This window comes from Panicum virgatum, chromosome 4K (genome assembly GCF_016808335.1).
Source record: "Panicum virgatum strain AP13 chromosome 4K, P.virgatum_v5, whole genome shotgun sequence".
NCBI lineage: Eukaryota > Viridiplantae > Streptophyta > Magnoliopsida > Poales > Poaceae > Panicum > Panicum virgatum.
The window spans coordinates 39,817,105-39,839,279 of record NC_053139.1 but is presented as its reverse complement, the minus strand read 5'-3'; the positions used below and the strand labels follow the sequence as shown (position 1 = coordinate 39,839,279).

The 22,175-nt window shown below is 50.8% G+C and overlaps 1 protein-coding gene across 1 annotated transcript; it reads right to left on the bottom strand.

The window, feature by feature from the left end:
- Positions 1–14,235: 14,235 nt before the first annotated feature.
- LOC120705215 (protein GLUTAMINE DUMPER 6-like) lies at positions 14,236–15,300 on the bottom strand. The gene has a single exon (XM_039989685.1). It carries the CDS (start codon positions 14,955–14,957, stop codon positions 14,565–14,567), a length of 393 nt encoding a protein of 130 aa, XP_039845619.1. The 5' UTR covers positions 14,958–15,300; the 3' UTR covers positions 14,236–14,564.
- Between the last annotated feature and the right edge of the window lie 6,875 nt (positions 15,301–22,175).

The following is a 22,175-nucleotide window of genomic DNA, read 5'->3' as shown; positions in this document are numbered from 1 at the left end:
TCTCCCATCAGCTCCACAGACCATTTGGCAATTCTACCCTCGGCTTCCCGGTTGCGGACTATCTCTCCCAAAGGGAAAGACGAGACCACGGTGACGGGATGGGCTTCGAAGTAGTGGCGCAGCTTGCGTCGAGCCAAAACCACTGCATAGAGCAGCTTCTGAATCTGCAGATAGCGTGTCTTAGTTTCGAACAACACCTCGCTGATATAGTACACCGGCCGTTGGACGGGCAGAGCATGGCCCCCCTCTTGTCTTTCGACAACGACCACCGCGCTGACCACTTGGGTCGTCGCAGCTACGTATAGAAAGAGGGGCTCGCCGTCCGTGGGTGGTGTGAGAATGGGGGCATGAGTGAGCGATGCCTTCAGCCTGTCGAAGGCTTCTTGGGCTTCGGGGGTCCACGTGAAGTGCTCGGTTTTCCTCAAGAGTCGATACAGGGGTAAGCCTTTCTTGCCGAGACGCGAGATGAACCGGCTGAGGGACGCTAGGCATCCCATGACCCTCTGTACCCCCTTTAGGTCTCGGATCGGTCCCATCCGAGTGATGGCCGAGACTTTGTCAGGGTTGGGTTTGATGCCCCGCTGGGAGACGATGAAACCCAAGAGCATGCCTCGAGGCACCCCGAACACGTAGGCAATCGAACGCGATCCTGTGATCGGCGACCAGGTCGTCCGCCTTCCTGGATTTTACAACGATATCGTCGACATATGCCTCTACGTTGCGCCCGAGATGGTCTCCGAAAACATGGAGCATACACCGCTGATACGTGGCTCCGGCGTTTCTGAGGCCAAAGGGCATCGTAACATAGCAGTACATGCCGAAAGGAGTGATAAAAGAAGTCTCGAGCTGGTCGGACTCTTTCATCTTGATTTGGTGATAGCCGGAATAAGCATAAAAAAGGATAAAAGTTCACATCCTGCGGTAGAATCTACGATTTGATCGATACGTGGCAAAGGAAAGGGAACCTTCGGACATGTTTTATTTAAACTAGTGTAATCTACACACATCCTCCAGTTTCCACTCTTTTTCTTCACTAATAGAGGATTAGCTAGCCACTCGGGATGGAATACCTCCTTGATGAACCCGACTGCCAGAAGTTTCTGCAACTCCTCGCCGATCGCCCGGCGCTTGAGCTCGTCGAAGCGTCGCAGGCGCTGTTTTACCGGCTTGGAGTTGGGTCGGATATCAAGGGAGTTCTCGGCGACCTCCCTCGGTATGCCAGGCATGTCCGAGGGGCTCCACGCAAAGATGTCCGCGTTGGCGCGGAGAAAGTCGACGAGCACCACTTCCTATTTGCTGTCAAGGGTGGCGCTGATCTGCAACGCCTTGTCGTCGGAGTGATTCGGATCGAGGGGCACCTTCTCGATACCCTCGGCGGGCTCGAAGCTGCCCACGTGTCGGTGCGTGGAGTCCAAGGCCTCGCTTGCCATTTTGTCGAGGGTGGCTGCGAGAGCCTCGTCCTCCGCCTGAGCCTCTGCGTGCTCAACGCACTCGACATCGCACTCGTAGGCATGCTCGAACGAAGAGCCGACAGTGATGACGCCCTTCGGACCCGGCATCTTCAGCTTGAGGTAGGTGTAGTTGGGGATGGCCATGAACTTGGCGTAACAGGGATGACCAAGAATGGCATGATAAGACCCTCGAAACCCCACCACCTCAAAGGTGAGTACCTCCTTGAGGAAGTTGGCTGCCGTGCCGAAGCAGACAGGCAGATCAATCTGGCCGAGGGGTTGGACGCGCTTCCCCGGCGCAATGCCATGAAATGGCGACTTGATGGGGCGAAGCTTGTTCAGTCCGATCCCCATGAGCTCCAAGGTGTGGGCGTACATGATGTTTAGGCTGCTGCCTCCATCCATGAGCACCTTGGAGAAGCGAGTGTTGCCGATAACGGGGTCGACAACGAGTGGGTACCATCCCGGGTGCGGGACGTAGTCGGGGTGGTCATCGCGGCCAAAGGAAATGGTGTCTTACGACCAGTCGAGGTAGGATGGCATGGTCTTGGTGACGGAGAAAACTTCTTGGCTCTCGCGCTTGCGCTACCGGGAGGTCATGTTCGTCATTGGTCCTCCAAAGATGAAGAAGACGTTCTCCACTGGGGGGAACTCGTCGTCTCCACCTTTGTCGCCAGCATCCTTTTTTCTGTCCTCGTCGCAATGCGCGACGCGGTTGTAGTATTTCTTGAGCATCTCGCATTGCTCGAGGGTGTTGTTGACCGAGCCCTTGTGGTAAGGACACGGCTTCTTAAGCATGTCGTCGAATAGGCCACCACCGCCTCGAGGGGGGCCTCGAGGTCCTTTACGGTCCGGGGCGGCAGCGAAAGCCTCCTCGGAGTCCTCTGCCTGCCCCGATCCACGCTGGTTTGGTGGGACCAGCTTCTTTCCCTTCCTGCCCCGCTTCTGTTTCTTGGGGGCATTGGGCTTGACGTTGCTGCCCTCTGCGGGCGCATCGTCTTTGCGCTTGTTCGGCTTTTCATCGAAGATAGCACCAACAGCCTCCTCGCCGGCGGCGTAGTTGGTGGCGGCGTCGAACAACTCATTGGTGTTGGCGGGTCGACTTCTCGCAAGCTCGTGCACCAGGTTCCTGCACGTCGTACCCTCGAGGAAGGCGTTGATCACCTCGACGTGGGTGACGCTGGGGAGCTCGGTGCATTGCTTGGAGAAGTGCCGTACGTAGTCGCGCAGGGACTCGTTGGGCTTCTGGCGACACCCTTTGAGGTCCCAGGAGTTCCCAGGGCGCACGTATGTGCCCTAGAAGTTGCCCACGAAAATCTTGACTAAGTCGGCCCAGTTGTGGATCTGGTCCGTGGGCAAGTGCTCGAGCCACGTTCGTGTGGCATCAGCAAGGTGAAGAGGAAGGTTGCGGATGATGACCGCGTCTTCCGTCGCATGGCCTAGCTGGCACGCTAGGCGGTAATCGTTGAGCCAGACTGCAGGATCGGTCTCGCCCGAGTACTTGACGAGGGTGGTGGGTTGTCGAAAGCGCGGGGGAAAGGAAGCGGTTCGAATCTCCCGACTGAACACCCGGGTGCCCGGAGGCTCCGGGGACTCACCCCTATCGTGCTCGGGGTCGAAGCGTCCACAACGTCGAGGGGTGTACTTTCTGCCGCCGACAAATTAGCGGGCATCGCCGTCTTCGGCGTGCCCGCGCGTGTCGAGGAGCCGTTCCCTCGCGGGAGGCCTCCCAATGAGGTCGTGCACCGAGGGTGCCTTCGCACCGGGCGCTACGGCTGCCTTACCCTTTGCTGCTGGTGGAGTGTGCACCGAAGCCTCATAGTCCTGGTGCGTAGTCCCACCAGGCAGCTCCGAGGCCTTTGAGCGCATGCGAGACGCAGAGCTCTCGGCCTGCTGCACGGCAGCTTGCTCGATGAGCGCATGTGCCTCGCGGCGCAGGTTGCGGCCCGAAGGCGTCGATGGCTCGGGCATGGCTTGGAGTAGGTAGGCCGTAGCGACGAGTTTTTCGCCAGCCGTCTTCAGTTCCGGAGGTTTGTCGACGTTGTCGTCGGCCAGGATGCGTTCCCGGGCAACGCGCGCCGCCGCCTGGACGTGCGCGCCGCGTGCGGTGCGCAGCTCCTATGTTGCCGGCGTTGCTCGTCGAGCTTGGCTTGAAGCTCTTTGAGTTGTGCCAGCTGTGCTTGCCGCGCTGCCGAGCTTGACGAAGAAGAAGGGGCCCCAGGCGGCACCACCGGTTGGTTCGCCTGCGGGTCCACTCCGTCGTCCCCGTCGTCGCCCGGGGCGTTGTCGTTTTGCTCATCCGCAAGGTCTGCCATGAAGCACTCCCGGGCGGGATCATAATCCCCCTCGCTGGAGTCCTCAGAGCAAGTGAGGCAATAGGTCGTCGCGAGTTGGAACGAGCGGAATGCATCGGGGTCGCGGACCCCGGAGTAGTCCTCGGCCTCCTCGGCCGTGAAGTTATTCATGAAGAAGTTGACGTCGTTGGTGATCGAGCTCGCCATCTCGGGGTAGGATTCGTCGGGGGACGACGCGATGAGGTTGCGGATCGACAGAAGGTGATGACCCGACAGATCCTCATACTCGGTGAAGTTAGAACTGATCGAAGAGGCGTAGGTCGCAGTGTTGCGCATCCCGAAGGGAAAGGGCGATGGCGAGGTCGAGCCCCCCCTGGGAGGCACTGGTACTGCGGCAGGTGATGGAGCCAGCGTGGACGACGCCGAGGCACGTGATGATGATGCGGTGGCCCCGTTGGCCGCGATGCCGAGTTGCGACATGCCAGCCTCAACCCACGCGGGGGAGTTGGGACATGACGCACGGCGCCGCTCCGCGCGTGCTTGCCGAGAACGCTGGCCCGAGCGCCTGTTGCGCCGGGCTGGTGAAGTCGAAGGGACGGGGTTGCGTCTGGGCGAGAGGAGCTGCATGAGGTAACTGTTGCCGGTTTCTCTGAACTCGAGACTCCCGAACCAGATCACGAACCCCGCTGGGAGCGGATCCGAAATGCCCATGGGATATGGGTTGGATCTGCCCGCCATCCCTGGAGATCAAATGGGAACAAGAGAGAAAATGTCACGCAGCGGTGCCTACCTGGCGCGCCAACTGTCGGTGTCCTGAGCCAGGGGCCCGGATCCCAACTAGTAAATGTAGCGTGTTTCCTCGTCCCAGATGATGATGCAAGAGGCAACACAGTAACGCACGGTTTATCCTGGTTCCGGCCGCGGGGCCGTACGTCCAGCAAAGGAGGTGTGCGAGTGCACTGTATTATCTTACACCCGGAGTGCTTGTAGTACGGGGTACAAGCAAGGCGAGAGAGGGAGGGAGGCTCCCAAGTCTCTGCTAGAAGTGGGGTTTGAGCGTGGCGAATAACGATGTCGGAAGCTAGGAGCAGGTGCGTGTGCTCTGAGCAGTAGGTGTCTAGAGAGTCGATCGACCCTTTTAAGGGATGCCCGCCTCCTCCTTTTATAGACACAAGGAGGGGCGGGATACATGAGTAGGGGGACACGGAAATCGCCGTCTTCCCCCGAATCGTGGGGGTGCAGTGGTCAAACACTGTACAAAGTATACTATAGGGCATGGCGTTGGGCGCGGCGATCGTCCTGGCCATCGTCCTTGGTCTTGCGGAGATCGCGTCGGCGTCCTACCAATCCCTGTAGGAGGAGTGGTCGTCGCTGTACGGCGTACAGCTCTCCAGATGTGGCGTTCCATGGGCCCTGCAGGTCAGGACCTTGTGTACTCCAGCGGCAGCGGGGCACGCGGCGGTCCCGGACCCCCTGGACAGATTGCTGACGTGCATACTTAGGTGGTCCGGGAGACACGTGGAGGTCCTGGACCCCTCGAGGGGGGAGGTCCGGGCTCCTGGCTGCGAGTGATGGGCGTCCCTCTCCGAGGGGCTCGTGGCGACACCGGACCTCCTCCCAAGCAGGAGGTGGGCCCGGGGTCTTACGTGTGATGATGTAGAGTCCGGACGGCTGGAGTTGGCAGAATAGTACGGGGAGCAGTGCCGGGCACGCTCCATCCCGCGTCGCAGGTCCCACAGCATCGCCACAACGCCTGGGATGGCGGAGCAGTGACCGGAGTTGGCGGATGGGACCCCGGTCACAGCCATCGTGGGAAATGGTGGTCTGACACCGTCTGTCCTGAGCATTGTGGAGGAGTGGTTGGCACTTAAAGCCTCTGTACGACGGGCGGGAGAGCTGCAGGGTTGTTTGTCCCTTGTGCCGAGGGGTGGCCTCGAGCGAGGCGGTGATGTGCCGCCCGCTCGAGGGTAGGTTCGCTACCCTCGAGCGAGGCGGAGATGTGGGGCGCCGTCGAGCGGTCTCGACGGGAGCCCTCGAGCGAGGCGGAAACCACCCCGCAGTCCGAGGAGAGCGTGGATGGGCCGCACCGTGTCGGTGGGCCACTTGTTTGGGCTTCTTTAAGTCCTTTCCTTTCTTCCAGATCGGAGGGAGGCCGTGGGCCCTCATGGGCCCAATTGCCTTAACATGTGTTTGTGTTTTAAAGCGATATTAGTACCTCGATTAGGGCGTCCCTAATCGTGGTACCCGACAATAGCCCCCGATGCTTTGGTCGAGTTAAGGGATTCGGCCAAAGGGTGATTCGGCGATTTCCCCCTTGACGTGATCAGTCAATGCCGCGCACCCGCCAGACGCGCCCGAGCGCCAGCCCGGCGGATGTGACAGCACGCCGGTCGGGGTAGTGCGCCTGCGAGGGGAGTACTTTGAGGCGCGCGCCTTTTTTGTTTTGTTTGTTCCGGGGACAAGACGTGTCCGCAAGCTGAGGGGGACCAGGGCGACGATGGCGCCCCCTGTGGCAGCTGGCGCTTTCGTCGCGCTGTCCCGCGCTCAGGGCGTTGGCCCCGGCTTCCCTGGTCGCCTTGCGGCGCGCCATTCGAGGGCGGTCGGCCTGAGCCGATGCTGCGCCGCTTAGTGTCCAGGGGCTCAGCTTTGCTTTATTTCGTTCGGTCATGTCTCGGCGTGGCAACCGAGGGCATCCTTTGCTCGTGAAATGTTGCGCCGTCACGGGCGGTCCAAGCCCTTGCCCTTTGACAGGCTTGAAGCTTGGCGCTCGATGCAACTATAAATAGGGGTCGTAGGGTTCCCTTTCTTCTCCAACATCCCTGCTCTTTCTTCTAGCATCGCCCAAGTCTTGTAATGTTTTATTTTGCCTCTCGTGTCCGGCCCCCAGATGGGGTGGCATGGCTTTTTTAGGCTTTGGTTCTAGAAGAGTGCTTGCGAGTGGCGGGGGAAGACCGGAGAGGGCGTGCGCACCATCCCTCAGCTTAAGTGGGATCAGCAGAAGAGTGTTGGGCCCGTGGGGTCCTGCTCCTACGATGTCCCCTAGCCTGAAGGGGGATGGAGACGCCTGACCGTGGTGCTGGCGCTAGGTCGGGCGGCTATTCTTCGCATCGTCCCCCGGCAACAAGGTTTCTCTCGGGGAGACGGTGCGGAGGGTGCTGTCCGCCAGCTCGGCCCTCCGCATAGTCTTCGGCGGAGGAGATGCTAGAAGAAAGCTTGCGAGGAGGGCATCCCGCTGGACCCGTAAGGTCTGGGGGCTGTTCCTTGCATCCCTAGCAGCCTGGCCGTCGCTTCGGCCAGGGGCTCGGTGCCTTTCTACGCCGCTCGCTCCTCCCCAAGACAGGGAAAATTGCCACGCAGGTGGCAATGTGTTTGTACTTTTCGATGGCTTCGCGCCGGTAACCCTTTGTAATCTTTATTTGCATTGAGCAATAAAGTCCCCATTTCTTTTTTACGGGAAGTTTGATCGAGGGTACAGGGACATACGGAGGGTTACAGTCCTCGAATATGCGTGAAGTCTCCTTCGCAGGGGCGTGTCAGCGCACCCGCGGGTGTAGCCCCCGAGGCCTTGGAGGAGAGTTTGTGCTCGTCCAAGGGCTATAAACGTTGCCCCACTGGGTTGCCTCGCCGGGATGGTCGTCCAGTGTCTTTTTCAGCTGGCAACGGCACTCTTTCAGCCGCCCTCAGCATTCTCCGTGCTGGTACAGCGACCCGGCGTTCAGCTTAACCGTCAGGAGAGCGCACGTTAATAGCGGGGGATTTAGTTATATACGTGGAGCTTCGCAATTGACGGTCGTCGACTTATTCGAGGGTGCGATCGGAACCGGGGTGTGCGAGGAGCCCCTGTTGGCGCTCCTTAAGTACCCATTTTACTATATGATTAGGAGTCATTTTGGTAAATTCTTCGGGATGATTCATGTACTAACCCGCCACTTGGCACCCGAACTTGACCATTTTCGATTTTGTCCTGGATTTTGGAGCATGTTGTATTTTGACAGGAAATTGGACATTTTCGGAGATGTTTTGACGCATGGTTACAACTGGGCTAAGATGAGGAATAAAAGGAAGATTCAACACGCAAAAGATGGGACCGAAAGGGGCCAGAAAAGGTCCAAGCCGGCCGGCCTAGAGTCCTTGGGCCAGCCGGCCTAGCCCTTTTCGGAGTCCATTTGATCTTGATTTTCTTCAGCACAAAGTATGCGTCAACCCTAATCTATGTTTTACCAAAACCACCGACCATATATGCCTATAAATACCCCGAAGCCGCCGTCAAAGAGAGGGCATCCAGGAGAGCATCCAGGGAGAACCACAGAGGGAGATCGCAGAGATCGCAGAGAAAGAGCATCCAGAGATACATTCGAGTTAGACACAAGAGAAAGGCGACACCGGAGGCCTCATCGTTCCTCGGCGCTGCTGCAAGTTGGAGGACAGCAAGGGATCCATCCCTTGCTAGAGATTTCGTCACCATGATCGACTACGCTTCGCTTAGCTTCATGGGGTAAAGTCATCGTTTGTTCATGGGGTTGTAAGGAGATCTTGAGTTGTAATTGCCGAATCCTTTATGAGATTGATCTACCATGATTCTTGTTGGTGATGCTTTGATGCTTAATAGTTCGCGACTTGGTTTTGGGTTTGCTTTGCTCTTGCATGGTTTACTTAGATTACATCAACTATCGTGTTCTTGTTGATTCGTTACCGATTATCCTCGTGTAGTGACAGTATGCGGGAGGGAAAGGTTTTGATCTTGGAACACACCTTTGGTAGATTAGATTCGTTCTTCGTTGCTTGGCGATTACATCTCTAGTGATCCTAGACCCTATGGACAAATGCTCTTCATATCTTGTGCACACATCTATCATTGCTCACTAGTCTAGATTATATTAGATTGGTTAGATTAGATCTATTTCACACTCAATCATTCCATATAGATCTTTTACCAACATCATTAGTGCTTAGTTAAGCATAGTAATACACTTGTTCCGTGGATTGATAAACCTTGGGGGAATACTCTAAGGGAAAAGCTACACGATCCGTGCGCTTGCGGTACGTAAATTGGCGCTTTAAGAAGCGTCAACAGCCCCCAAGCCCAGGCCCATGTGAAGGCGTTCAGGGGAACCCTCGACTTTGATTACGACCCTCGTCGCCCTTCCGCAGGGAGGAGGGGTGAAGCGCACCATGCTACCCATGCCCGGGCCGCGAGCTATGGCTGCTTCGGTGAGCTATTAGCGGGTTGTTCAAGCGGACATCCGTGCCCCGTTCGATAAGGGTCGGCTCGTGGTCCATGGACATGTCTCATAAAGCGCTCGCGAGGGTTCGCTAGGCGGGGCTCGGACCCGTTCGATAGGGTCCGAGGGCTCGATGCTCTCCCTCGATGGGATCCCCCTTCTAGGCACCCTCGACTGGCCTTGAACACTGCATAGGATATCTCGAACTCCGCGTTCGAGGGTGGCTTGTACGGCACATCCGTGCAGTCCCTGACTCTGGCGATCTAGGGCGCCTGTCGAACCCTCGAAGGGCCAGGCTTCGAACCCCTAATCAGTAAGGCCTCGGAATGCGATTTCTTCGAGGGTAAAGGGACTCCCGAAGGAATATTCCGTCTTGATTCGAAAACAATGCAGAGTCACGAGTGACGCGCGCGCGGTCTTCCGCTGGTGGTGGGCGACATGGCCTGATTCGTGCGGTGCGGTGCGGGGCGCGCCTTTTCAGGCGGCAGCCTCAGGCAGACGAAATGGCGTGGGCGGCGGCTGACGGATGGGATAGCGCAATAGTCGCGCCATGCCCGCCGGTTACCATGCCGCAGTTATTGCTGCGTGCGCTGCAGGGTGTTTGTCCCTTGCGCCGAGGGCTGGCCTCGAGCGAGGCGAAGATGTGCTGCCCGCTCGAGGGTAGGTTCGCTACCCTCGAGCGAGGCGGAGATGTGGGGCGCCGTCGAGGGGTCTCGGCGGGAGCCCTCGAGCGAGGCAGAAACCACCCCGCAGTCCGAGGAGAGCGTGGATGGGCCGCACCGTGTCAGTGGGCCACGTGTTTGGGCTTCTTTAAGTCCTTTCCTTTCTTCCAGATCGGAGGGAGGCCGTGGGCCCTCGTGGGCCCAATTGCCTTAACATGTGTTTGCGTTTTAAAGCGATCTTAGTACCTCAATTAGGGCATCCCTAATCGTGGTACCCGACAGTTATAAAAGCCGATTTTGAGTGGTAGAATCGACAAGTGGGCATATGCTTTGATAGAATATGATTTGGCTTGTGAAACTTTGAAATCTATGAAAGGCCAAATTATAGCGGATTTCATTGTTGAGCATCGGATTAATGATGAGCATGATTTAGAAATCGACTATATTTTTTGCACACCATGAAAGCTTTATTTTGATGGATCGGTTTGTGATGATGGGAGAGGAATTGGTGCTGTCCTTGTATCTCCAAATGGTGCTGTTTTTGAGTTCTCAAACCGATTAGAAGAATATTGTACAAATAACCAAGTTGAGTATGAATCATTATTATTTAACTTGGAGATTTTATAATCCATGGGCGTGAAGCATGTTGAGGTTTTTGGTGATTCGTTTCTCGTTGTGCAACAAGTATCCAAGGTATGCCAATGTTATAATGATTCATTAAATGCGTATCTTGATAAATGCCTCGACATTATTTCTTCTCTTGATGAATTTGTTATAATACATTTACCAAGAGAAAAAATAGACAGGCTAACGCTCTGGCTCAGCAAGCATCTGGTTATAGTATTGGAAGAGAAAAATTCAACATTAGAAAACCGATGCAGATCAAAGCCGAGTTGCAGGTTTTGGACGAACCGGTCAAACCAGTTGACGCGACCGGTCTGCCCGCCCAGACCGGTATGACCGGTTCAGAGACCGATCTGACCGCCCAGTCAGCAGAAAATTCCGATTCGGCCGTGAAAAGGGCCGAAGATCAGGATTGGAGAGTTCCTATAATCTCCTATCTTAAAGATTCTGGTTGTGGTGCAGAGAGAAGTGTTCGGCGTGCAGCGTTCAAATATATGGGTGAAGTGTTTGGACTCCGATCAAGCCAAAGTTGCTATGGGTGAAGTTCATGAAGGCATCTGTGGTACTCATCAATCGGCTCCTTAGAGGAAGTGGTTGCTTAGGAGAACCGGTTTTTATTGTCCTTCCATAATTTCGGATTGTTTTAAGTATTATAAAGGGTGCGAAGAATGTCAACGGTTTGGAAATTTGCAATTGGTACCCGCTGCATCATTGCATCCTATCATTAAACCATGGCCGTTCCGAGGTTGGGGTTAGATTTTATTGGATAAATTAATCCTCCATCTTCAAAGGGGCATCGCTTCGTGTTGGTTGCTACAGATTATTTCACTAAGTGGACCGAAGCAGTTTCTTTGAAGAATATGACACATAGAGAGGTGATTGAGTTCATAACCGAACATATTATTCATAGATTCGGTATTCCTCAAACTTTGACTACGGATCAAGGTTCTTCATTCATATCAAAAGAGGTGCGTGCATTTATCGAATCTTACAAGATCAAGTTGCTCAATTCATCCCCATATTATGCTCAGGCCAATGGATAGGCCGAATCAAGTAATAAGATTTTGATTAAACTTATCAAGAAGAAAATAGAAGAAAATCCTAAGAGATGGCATGAAGTGTTATCCGAAGCACTGTGGGCTCATCGTATATCTGGTCATAGTGCTACTATGGTTATCCCTTTTGTGCTTGTGTATGGTTAAGAGGCCGTTTTACCCGTTGAGGTAAATCTGGACGCTTATAGATTGGCTAAACAAAACGATCTGTCCGCCGTTGATTATTATAATTCACTGATGGATAATATTGATGAGGCGTATGAAGGCTTTGAAAAAAATTGAGAAAGACAAGCTTCGGGTTGCTAGAGCTTACAACAAGAAGGTAAAAAGTAATTTTTTTCAAGTTGGAGATCTAGTTTGGAAGATAATTTTGCCTCTTGGGATGAAAAGAAATAAATTTGGTAAATGGTCGCCAAGTTGGGAGGGTCCGTATAGAGTTATTAAAATTATCTTCGAGAATTCCTATATGATGGAGACGCTACAAGGAGATCGTCTACTTAGAGCTATCAATGGGAAGTACTTGAAGAAATTCTACCCTAGCTTGTGGCAAGAAGCGTTAAGAAAAGATGGCCGATTCATGAAAATCGTCCTCAGCAGTGTTTTTTGGGCCCTAGTGTTGCATAGAATACTTCTGTTTTTGCTTTTTAGCTTGTAAACTCACTAAAAAGTAGGGGGACATATGTTGACAGTCAAAATTGGCACCTGCCGAGGCCGACCGGTCAGACCGGTCTGGTCTGTACAGTCCGAGTAGAATTAGGATTTTTATAAAGAGTCCTTATGTAATCCTACTCGTGAAGGAGTACGTCTTCCCCGGCCTATAAATATAAAGGTTAAGGCCGATTGAGATTATTCCCAATCGAATCAATATAAAAATTGCATTACTTTTTATCTCTCAAACTCTAGCCTTTTCTAGCCCTAGATTGCTTTCTTCCTTCGTCTCGACGGCGTTTGAAGACGTCCTGGGTGGCATGCCGACCTCAGGACAACCCTACGTTCTCGAGCTCCGACGGGGCCCCTTCCGAGCTCGTTGTTCTAGGTCTTCGCGAGTTCACTGACTGCACTGGTCAAACCAGTCGGCGAAATCGGTTAGACCGGTCCGCCCAGGGTTTTTGACGTGTTGATCGTTTTGACGATCGTTGCGCGTTCTAGTGCATTCAGGTGTGTTTGGCGCGATTCTGTGTCAACACTTTTGTAGCCAGTTGTCGGTGTCAGCTGACACCGACGAGTGCACATAGCTCTGCCCCTGTATAGATTTGGTCAAAGTTAATCAAGTTTGACTTAGGACAAATCTAACAGGTCAAAGTTAATCAAGTTTGACTTAGGACAAATCTAACATGACATGTAAATAAAAACAGAGGGGGTATATAATAAGCTAAGAGAAGCAAATAATTGACGTAGAAAAAGGCTGAATAAAGGAGCCTTATTGTAAAAGTAACGTCTAGTACCAACTACCAAGCAGGAAATTCGTCGCCTCGCGGACCCTGGGAGACGCACGAACAACAACGATCCGTGAGCTGGCGAGGTGGCCGACACGGTCGAAAAGTTTGCGACGACCCGGACGATGGATCGCCGGCCGGATCGGAGCCATTGGGGAGCTAGTCATATGGTCCAGGATATTCCGCACGGCGCCGGAGAAAGAAAAGGATTTGGTTTCCCTGCAGTGCATTAGTGGAGCTAATCATGCATGGCCCCTGCTAATGTTGGGTTCGTGAATCGTGACGCGGCTCCCACTCCGACTCCGGCGACGAGCCTGAGCGTGACGACGTACGACGACTAGCTCTCCGCGGGGTCGAGGCGCCGCTTCCATATGCTGGCCGGCCGCGGCAAGCTCGGCTTTTGGAAAGTAGAGGGCACGTCGGGCCCACGTGGCTTGACCTGCATTATCATATTGCCACTGCTGTTGGACCTCCCGATTCACTCCCTCCGTCCTTTTGCATTTTTTTTTGGTGAGAAAGAAAGAAGGAATTTTGTTCAGTCTCCCGTGGAGAAAATTAAACTATGGGAACAAGGAAAAGGAACTAGTAAGAGGACTGATGGATCGTCTTGTCACTCGGAAAATTGGCTGAATCAAGCTGAGGTGTAGGCGTACCCTAGCGACTTGTAGTCTAATGGTGATTACAAAAACCTCGGCAGTAAATTAGATCCGGTTCGAATCCGCGTAGGCGCGAATATTATAGGATTTAACGGTGTTGTGCTTTCAGTGATAGACGATGTTTCTGTCGATAACGAGACGTTTGTGATGATTTCGTTAATTTCGAGAATTTGCCGGCTCAATCTTCGAAGATGCTCGTAGGGTAGAGTTTGCGTATGTGCACCCATATGGGTAAGTGTGTGTGCGTTCTGAGTGTTCGGGTTGTATTGTATTTTTTTAAAAAATAGGAGTATCCTAAAAAAATTTTGCGCTAATATGTAAACTCTATCACCGCAAGATATGTCTCTTGGGTAGGGAGGGTAGCCCGGCTGGCTTAGATGTCAACCTTCGAAAAAGGAGGGCTGGAGTTCGAATCCCGGACCACAGACCTCGTTGGCGGTGAGGGTGTCGCTGGCCAGGCGTATCGTAGAGAGAACTTGGCTTCCCACTTAAGGTTCCAAAGAACCTGGGCCTAGCTCAGCCTCTAGCCTCCGAAGATATATGTTTCTTGTGTCGTACACCAGTTGTTCGTGCATAGTTGCATACTAGATGTGTTCTTCAGTTTTTCAGTCCACCCTATAAGTCTAATTAACCTCGCTCTACGGCAATCGCGGAAAAATTAAGTTGTTCTTAACTTTTGACCCCAAGTATTGTTAGCATAGCAATTATTATATATCGTACAGATTTAGTACTATTTATTAGCAATGTATCAGTACTTTTATATGATGTCGATTTTACAGCCACGAGCAATGTAACGTAAGAGGACAGAGAGGACGACTGCCCTGAAAGGCCTGAATAACTTACAAACCCGAGCTCCTCCTCGAATGATCAAATGGGAATTGCGATCCAGCTGAACGCAGCCAAAAAGCTCGATTTGTACGTGTTCCTTGGTGCCAAGCCAGCCAGAAAGCTTGCAGAAACAAACCAAAACTCGTCGAAACCGTTCCACAGATTTCTGCGCCGCCGTCGCCAGCGGCTGGGCGCTCTCACCACGGCTGACGCCACCGCACCGCACTCCAATCAAAACAAACAAAAAAGGAAAAAAAATCTCTCGAAAAAATTGGCCCCGCGTCGCCGCTCGCTTCGCCACGTACGCGGGGTGCTGGATCGCGCGCGCGCGAGAGCTTACACGGCCGCGGCGCCCTCAGGCGCCCCGGCGCCACGTGCGACAGCGGCGGCGGCGGCGGCGGGGGCGGGCACGACGAGCGGCCTGGCGCTGGCGAGGAAGGATGGCAGGGCGTCGCCGGCCATGACGACGACGACCTTGGGCGCCTCCCGGTCGAGCTGCGCGAGGACGACACGCACCGAGGAGGACGACGCCGCCCGCTCCTCGTCGTCCCCGCGGCGCGACGAGGGCTTGGGGCGCGTGCAGATGAGCACGAGCAGCGCCACCGCGATGAGCCCCATCATGAAGGCGAAGCCCAGGAAGAGGTACGGCGTCGGAGTCCGCCACAGGCTCATCGGCCGCGCGACGCCGCCCGCCATTAGCTCCGCCGCCGCTCCTCTCTCCGGTCTCATCTCTCTCTAGCTAGCTTGCCTTCTTTGTCTTCAGCAGAGAAGCCTCTGGCTAGCCGGGGAATGGAGCGGGTGACGGAGAGAGGCGGGAAGCGCGCGGGAGGTATATATAGGGGCGGGGAGGCCGTTGGGGAAGACAGCAAGCCGCGTGCTCCTCAAGCTTTTGCTTCGCCGGTGAGTTGCCTGCCGTGCCGTGCCGTGCCTCCCACAGGTCTGGTCTGGTGCTGGCGGTGATGGTCCTGCGGCTGGTAGTTTCCGGTTTTCGCGGCAGTGGCAGCCAGCTGACGCATGGGGCGGCAAGCAGGGGGGAGAGGAGTGGGGAGGGCGGCGGCGGATTGGCAGGAGGCTAGCCGCCGCCGGGTTTGGAGTTTGGACGACGGGCGGTGAAGCCGCTAGGCGGTAGCTGGTTTTGCCTTCGGAGAAGACAGGTGGAGCGCGGACGTGGGGTCGGGAGTGGCCTGTGGCCGAGTGGGGACACCGGGCCGGAGAAATTGCACTCCCGGCCAGTGGGCCGGTGACGTGGAAAATCGAAAATGTGTGACGTCGTGCCCTTGTACTACTCGTGTACTAGTAGTACCACTAGAACCCTGCTAGTACTTCCTCAGTTTCTCTCATCACTAGACACTAGTAGCCTCCTCGAGTAGGTTATATTACTATTATGAAAGAGATCGGATTTCATTAAAGTAATTTTTTTTACAACTGAGACCTCAATATAAAGTGTATCATCCCGAGCGACAACGGTTCACATGGAATGTGATATTTAAATCAACGCCTATGTATCATAAAGAAACAAAGTGTATCATCTAAATACTACTCTCTTTATCTCAAAATATTAGTCATTTCGGATTTTGTTATGCATCTAGATATGTGCGTATTTTGTTATGCAAAATTGCGTACGTAGAAAAGCTAAAATGACTAATCATTTATGATAGAGAGATTAGCTCTTTGTATATTATTGTCAGCTCGTTTGATGTATTATTATCAATAGTATGGCGGCTCTTCCCCGCCTACCCGCTAGATGTAGTGAGACGTGAGATGCGGATATTGGATGATGCTGCCAGTGGTGGTGCGTAATGATGATCAGTGAGGAAGTGGGCACGCATACATTCACTGAACCTAGGCCATGTTTGGATGGTGGGGTAAATGAGTAAAAGGGGTAGATTTGTCTTCCATTTACCCCTAAAAATCTAAATATGCAGTAGGGTAAATGTGCCCCTTTATTCATTTGCCCCTTTTTACCCCTTTACCCTTTAGAGGGTGTCAAATTGGGGTAAATTTGGATACATGAGAGGCATTGATTGTTATTTTCAACTACTTTTATCCTCATTTTACCCCTAAATCCAAATATCCCATGGGGGTAAATTAGTTAGAGGCAAATGTGAGGTGTAAAACATTTATCTTTGGGTAAATCTTTACCCCTAAAATCCAAACAGGGCCCTAGTGTGTGCATGCGTCCGTTCCGTTCGTGCTGCATTGTAGTACATGTAGCTAGTAGGAAACAACGTGCATATTGGTTCTACAAGTATATCTCACCCGTAAGGATGCGTGCGTCATCACTCGTCAGCGCTCGGCATGCCTGCAGCACGTACGTGCGCGTCCGTGGTCCGTATCCTAGAGCAGGCTAGCTCGGCGGTGTGGTGGGTAGAGATCTAGAGAGGGCGTAGAGTAGGTAGCGTACGTGAACGTGAGCCAATCGAGCTGCCGAGCCATGCGTCGTCGCGTCACCACCGGCCGGAGAGGCCAACTATGGTGTGTGGCGCCGGCCGCCGCGGGGAGCAGGCTGCCCAGCCTGGCTACGTAGTAAAAGCCCATCCACGGTCGCGCCCAGCGTCTGCATGCGCGAGTGCGGTGGTGCGATCGAGAGGCTTCGTCGGAGAAATTACTAGTACATCGGAGCGGGACGTGCAGAGCCATGGTCGGTCAACCGGTATCTTTTGACGGCGCGTGTCCACTCAAAGCTGACCCTGGAATCGGGCCAAAATCCAGCGTTCGTTAGGCCACGTCATCTCATTTTCTCGACCATTTGATCGTTGCTTCTGTTAGATCGGACGGATGTAGCAATAGCAAGGCCAAAGGACTTGTAGTCCAGAAGATTCCCGAACACACCCGTGGCATGGCTTTGCTGTGACAGAACCGCCAAGTTAAACCGGCTAATTAAGCGTAATGACCATTATTTGAACACATCAGGCACATTAGCTTAAGTAGACGTAACTTGATAGCCTGTTTCTAACCCACAGGCCGACCGAAACACACCAGAAGTCTCGCACGACGGCGAGCGCAGACGGTACCAGCATGTTACAATTTAACAAAAATAGTAAATAAAATTAATACCTTTACAAAACAGCTTTCTACCTAGAATTAATATAAGAAATGACAGCAGCGGAAGAAAATCTAAGCCGAGGAATATTTTTAATAGAGAACAAGTAAAACAAAGACAATATATCAGAATACGGAGACGTGAGGACAGGACGTCACATCGAGCCCACCGTTGGGAGTCCTAGTTAGCTTCTATACCTAAAACAGGGTAAACAACAAACCCTGAGTCTACTAATACTCAGCAAGACTTACCCGACTAAGGGTATACTTAAGCCAATATCTAGACATACAAGGTTTTCTGGCTGGTGGTTTGTTTGTAGAAAAAGCATCTAAAAGTGACTCCTTACTTTCAATATTTGAGCTCATGATTTTTCTTTAACCTAACCATCAGCTACATTTGCATAATAATTAGAGCAAACATGGTGGAGCATTAATTAACAATTCAAAGTAATCATCAACATATATTATTAATATTCTATCTCATTACTACGATGCGGTGCTGCGATCAAGGTGCTCATATCCGAGAGCGACTGACGGCGAATTGATTCGATTTAACCTTGCAAGGTGGACCTAACCAACACGGCACGTAATTGCCCCGTTGAACTATACGAGCCAACCATTCCCCTCCCTGCCTCGAACTACAGAACCACCCCACCTACATATAGTCAGCCGAGCCCTACGAGAGACCGCCAAAAGTAAATACATGCATCTCAATTCTCCGCGGCCACTCGACTACCCTAAGGGGTGGTGATGAAGTTATGTACTTTCAAAGCAAGGCAGTACTAGGCTTACCGGTTTCAACTACCTCCTACTCCCGGCATGCGGTGAGTACAGTTCAAACTCGATCAACAGGGCCAGACAATGGACGGTCCTTAACCGACACAGACAGGGTTAAGACACTTAGGAACCCTGTCCTGCTGCCATATCCTACACCTCAATATCATTCCCCGTCCGGTCTCCATTTCCATTCTTTTTCATATCTCACATATTGAAGTATAAAGACAATTATACATCTCGCGAGTAACCGGCAATTACTCGACTTCTATAAAATCCTATATCTCGCGAGTGACAAGAAATCACCCGACTTCTACCGAGACCTATTAAGCATGGCATCGCTATCGTCCTATACATACTAGTATAACTAAAGGGAATCTAAGGATCATGCAACTAGGGTTCCAAATAATTTCTAAAACTTAATGCACAAGTAATAAATAAACATATATATAGTGAATCATAATTTAAAATAATAGAACATGCATCGGGGCTTGCCTGAGAATAACACTAAGTTAGTGTTAATGCTATCAAGGCCTTGGGCCCTTCCGACCTTGGGCCGGGTCTTCGGTTTCTCGAGCAGACCCTCCCATTGTCTGGATGTGTCCACCGAACACCGTCTTGTGGTTCGGCTCCAACTTCGCGTGCTTCACGTCCATACGTTGTACATCTAGCGCATCTACATGAGATGTATATGATATGCCAATTAATGCAATGCAAATATTAATACATATCAAAACAAAGCTAATCCAATTGGTTTTACATTTACAGCATGGCCCTAATTCCAGTTATGCATTTAACAAGCTATAAAAGTATTTCATTTAGCATAACTAAAACTGCATAGAAAAAGTTGTCAAACAATACATTTTATGGTTCTATCATATAGAGCATGAAGATATGAAGCTAACAAAATTTGTTTTGCATTTTTCTGATTTTTCTACGATTTTCTACGCATTTTACAAGCTTTGCTGCACATTGCTGATCGGAAGTTCCGACCCAGGGTCGGAAGTTCCGACCCCTATCGGAAGTTTTGAGTTTCTTCCGACAAGAGGCGCTCGGCCAAATCAAAATAAATGTGTAGAAAGTTCCGACAAAGTGTCGGAAGTTCCGATAATTGTCGGAGGTTTTGGTTTTCTTCCGTCAAAGGGTGCTCGGCCTACCCAAAATAAACGTGTAGGAAGTTCCGACAACGTGTCGGAAGTTCCAATAAACATGTTTTCAGCCAAAAATAGAAATCCTTATTTCGGGAAAACTAACCAACAAAAATCAAAACCCCTTTAGATCCTAGTGAAGTGATGTATATAGAGACGATTGACCAAAGGAAAACACTTAGAACCTCTTAGAAAAATAGATCGGGCCGGTGCAAGTTTGAATACCTAGAACGAGATTTCCTTGCACGAAGAACTTGAAATCCAAAGTACCCTTGGGAGGAGCTCTCGGGGGAAAGGATTCTCCACGCCGATTGAAGCTTCTCCAACCTTGGAATCAAGTCGGAATGGAGGATTTTGGAGTCTAGGGCATCATGGAGAGGGAGAGCTTGTGAGGGGGAGGGAGGGCACGGTGAGGGAGTGAGAGGGAGAGAGAGTGAACGTGAGGGGGGAGGAGTGGCTGGTGAGGGAGAGAGTGTGCGTGATGGTTTTATTTGTTATTGGTCAAGACAAATGGATAAGATCGTGCACAACCGGTCAGACCGTCGGTCACACCGATCAGACCAGTACTGACCGAGTCAAATTCAAATTTTTGTAACCTTTGTTCCAATCTTTGCAAATTCATATCTTTATCATTTGAAAGTTGAAACAAAATTTTGAAGCATACTTGAACTCACCATTTCATGTGTTTTAGACGTTTAAACTAGGACTCGATTTGATTTCTTTTGACAACTTATTTAGCTATCCAAATTGAGTCACTTGGTATTTACAACTACATTTTTGGTTTGAATTTAATTCTCTCCATGTTTACGCATTTTAAATTCTATTTGATTTCCTAAATGGCTCAAACCCCTATTGGAAAACATTTTAAAACAACTTTCTCATCACCAACACGAAAACGCTAGAAAAATTTATATTATGGTTTTATTCATGCAGATTTAATACTAATGGTCATGTTAATTCCATGATTAAACTTAATGATAGGTGATTAACACCTAGGGTGTTACATTTGCCTCCACGGCTCACCACGCGGCGATGCTCGCCTGACTCGCCGTCTGCACCGGCTCGAGTGGTTTTCCCACCACCGAGCTCCAGACGGCGGCCCAACGCGGCGCCGACCGGGCGCATCACGCAGCGCCGAGAGCCACAGTGCGGTGAGGAGAGGTCGAGAAGCTGGGGGCCTGACCCATGCGCGGCGCCTCTTCCATCGGTTCGAACTGCCCCTTCCAAACAATTTCCTTCCCTAATATACTCCAATAGTTTGGCCTTTGTTTGGCCTTAAGCGATTTATTTCAATCCAATCTGATGTCGTGCTCTAAAAGTCTTCTGGACGGTGCAATGACTGAGCGATGTCGTCTCTCCCCTAGATGCCGCATCGTCAAAAAAAAAAAGTTAACATCAAGGTGAAGAGCGCCCATTTCATATCTCATTTTCCCCATGTTCTGTATAATATTTGACAGAAAAAAAACAAAGATTTATGCTTTGTATTTTGGTCTGCACTCTCATATATATGCAGAGATCTGTTCTTCCTGCAATGCTGGGCCGACGTCAGTTTACTTTACAATGCTCATAAATGATAATGGTACATCCTTCAAAAGGATAGATAAGGTTAAGTATGCATGGGTACAACCACCAGCTTTCATACACTTCATACCCTCTGTTTGGAAAGTGAATGCTCCCCCAGGTGCAAATCTTTCTTTGGCTTCTTTCATATAATAAACTAATGACTAAGGATAACCTCTCGAAGAGAGGAACTGAAAAAATCGAAAGAATGTCTTTTTCTGTTCAGAAGAAGAAACAATATGCCACTTATTCTATGGTTGTGTTGTCGCTAAGTTTTTGTGAACTTGTGTGGCAGACTTATGTAATCTTGACACTACCTGCTATTTGGATCTAGCTGCTAGGTAGCTGGATACTAAAAAGTTTAATCCCATTAACACCATCTCTGCAGGAGTTTTATGGTGCATTTGGCTAACCAGAAATGACCTTGTTTTTCATAAACAACAATGGATGAACATCAAACCTGTTCCGAAAGACACTTTTCAGATACTACTGGCTACTATGTTATCCTAATTGCTTGATATGGTTGTCATTCGTATCTCTCATAGTTATACATTAGAGCCTCCTTCATAACATGGATCAGACAAGTTTGTGTCATGGAATTTCTAAATTTATCCAGTAGACTACCATTAATCCATTATAGAAGCTATGACAACAATAGGGATATCTACTTAAGAAACAACATACTCTCTCCGTTTTTGTTTACATGTCATATTACGTTTATCCTAAGTCAAAGTTAGCTAATTTTGACCAAATCTATAACAACAACTATACTACCTCACATATGCACTATCAACATATATTTTATAGTAGATTTAATAAAACAAATTTAATATTGTAAATATTATTATTTTTCTCTATAAATTCGGTTAAAGTTGGCTAAGTTTGACTTAAAAAATTTATGTAAATTGAAACAGGAGTATATACGTAGGATAAATCTAACAACACATGGCTATCGTTGGCCATTTACTTTTAATATTTCCGCTACCTGCGGGTGGGGCTGCACCACAACATATATAGCCGTTTGGCTAGCTGTTTGCTCAAGAGATGCTAATAAGTCGCTGCTGAAACTAGCTGCAGCAAGTTGCTACTCCAGGATCACTTCCGAACACCACTTTTATTTATTTCGATGCCGGTTTCTAATAAAAAATTGTTACTCCATAATTACTAAAAATATCTCAAATGTAAAGTTGTTGTTACCTAATGGTTGATATGATTTAGAAGGCTCGTACAAAGAATAAAATAGTATTGTGATGCTTGCTGTTTTTTGACAGTACAAATACTGGCTAAGCCAATCTCAATGCATGGTTTCATTACAGTTACCTAGAGCAAAAAAATAGGTAAACAAACTGGATAAGTGTCATGATGATAAAATTTATCTCACATTCCATGAAACTCTCTCCTTAATATGTGTTCTACCACATCA

Excerpts from the sequence above, each read along its gene's own strand:
- LOC120705215 (XM_039989685.1), bottom strand. The coding sequence starts at position 14,957 with ATGAGACCGGAGAGAGGAGCGGCGGCGGAGCTAATGGCGGGCGGCGTC.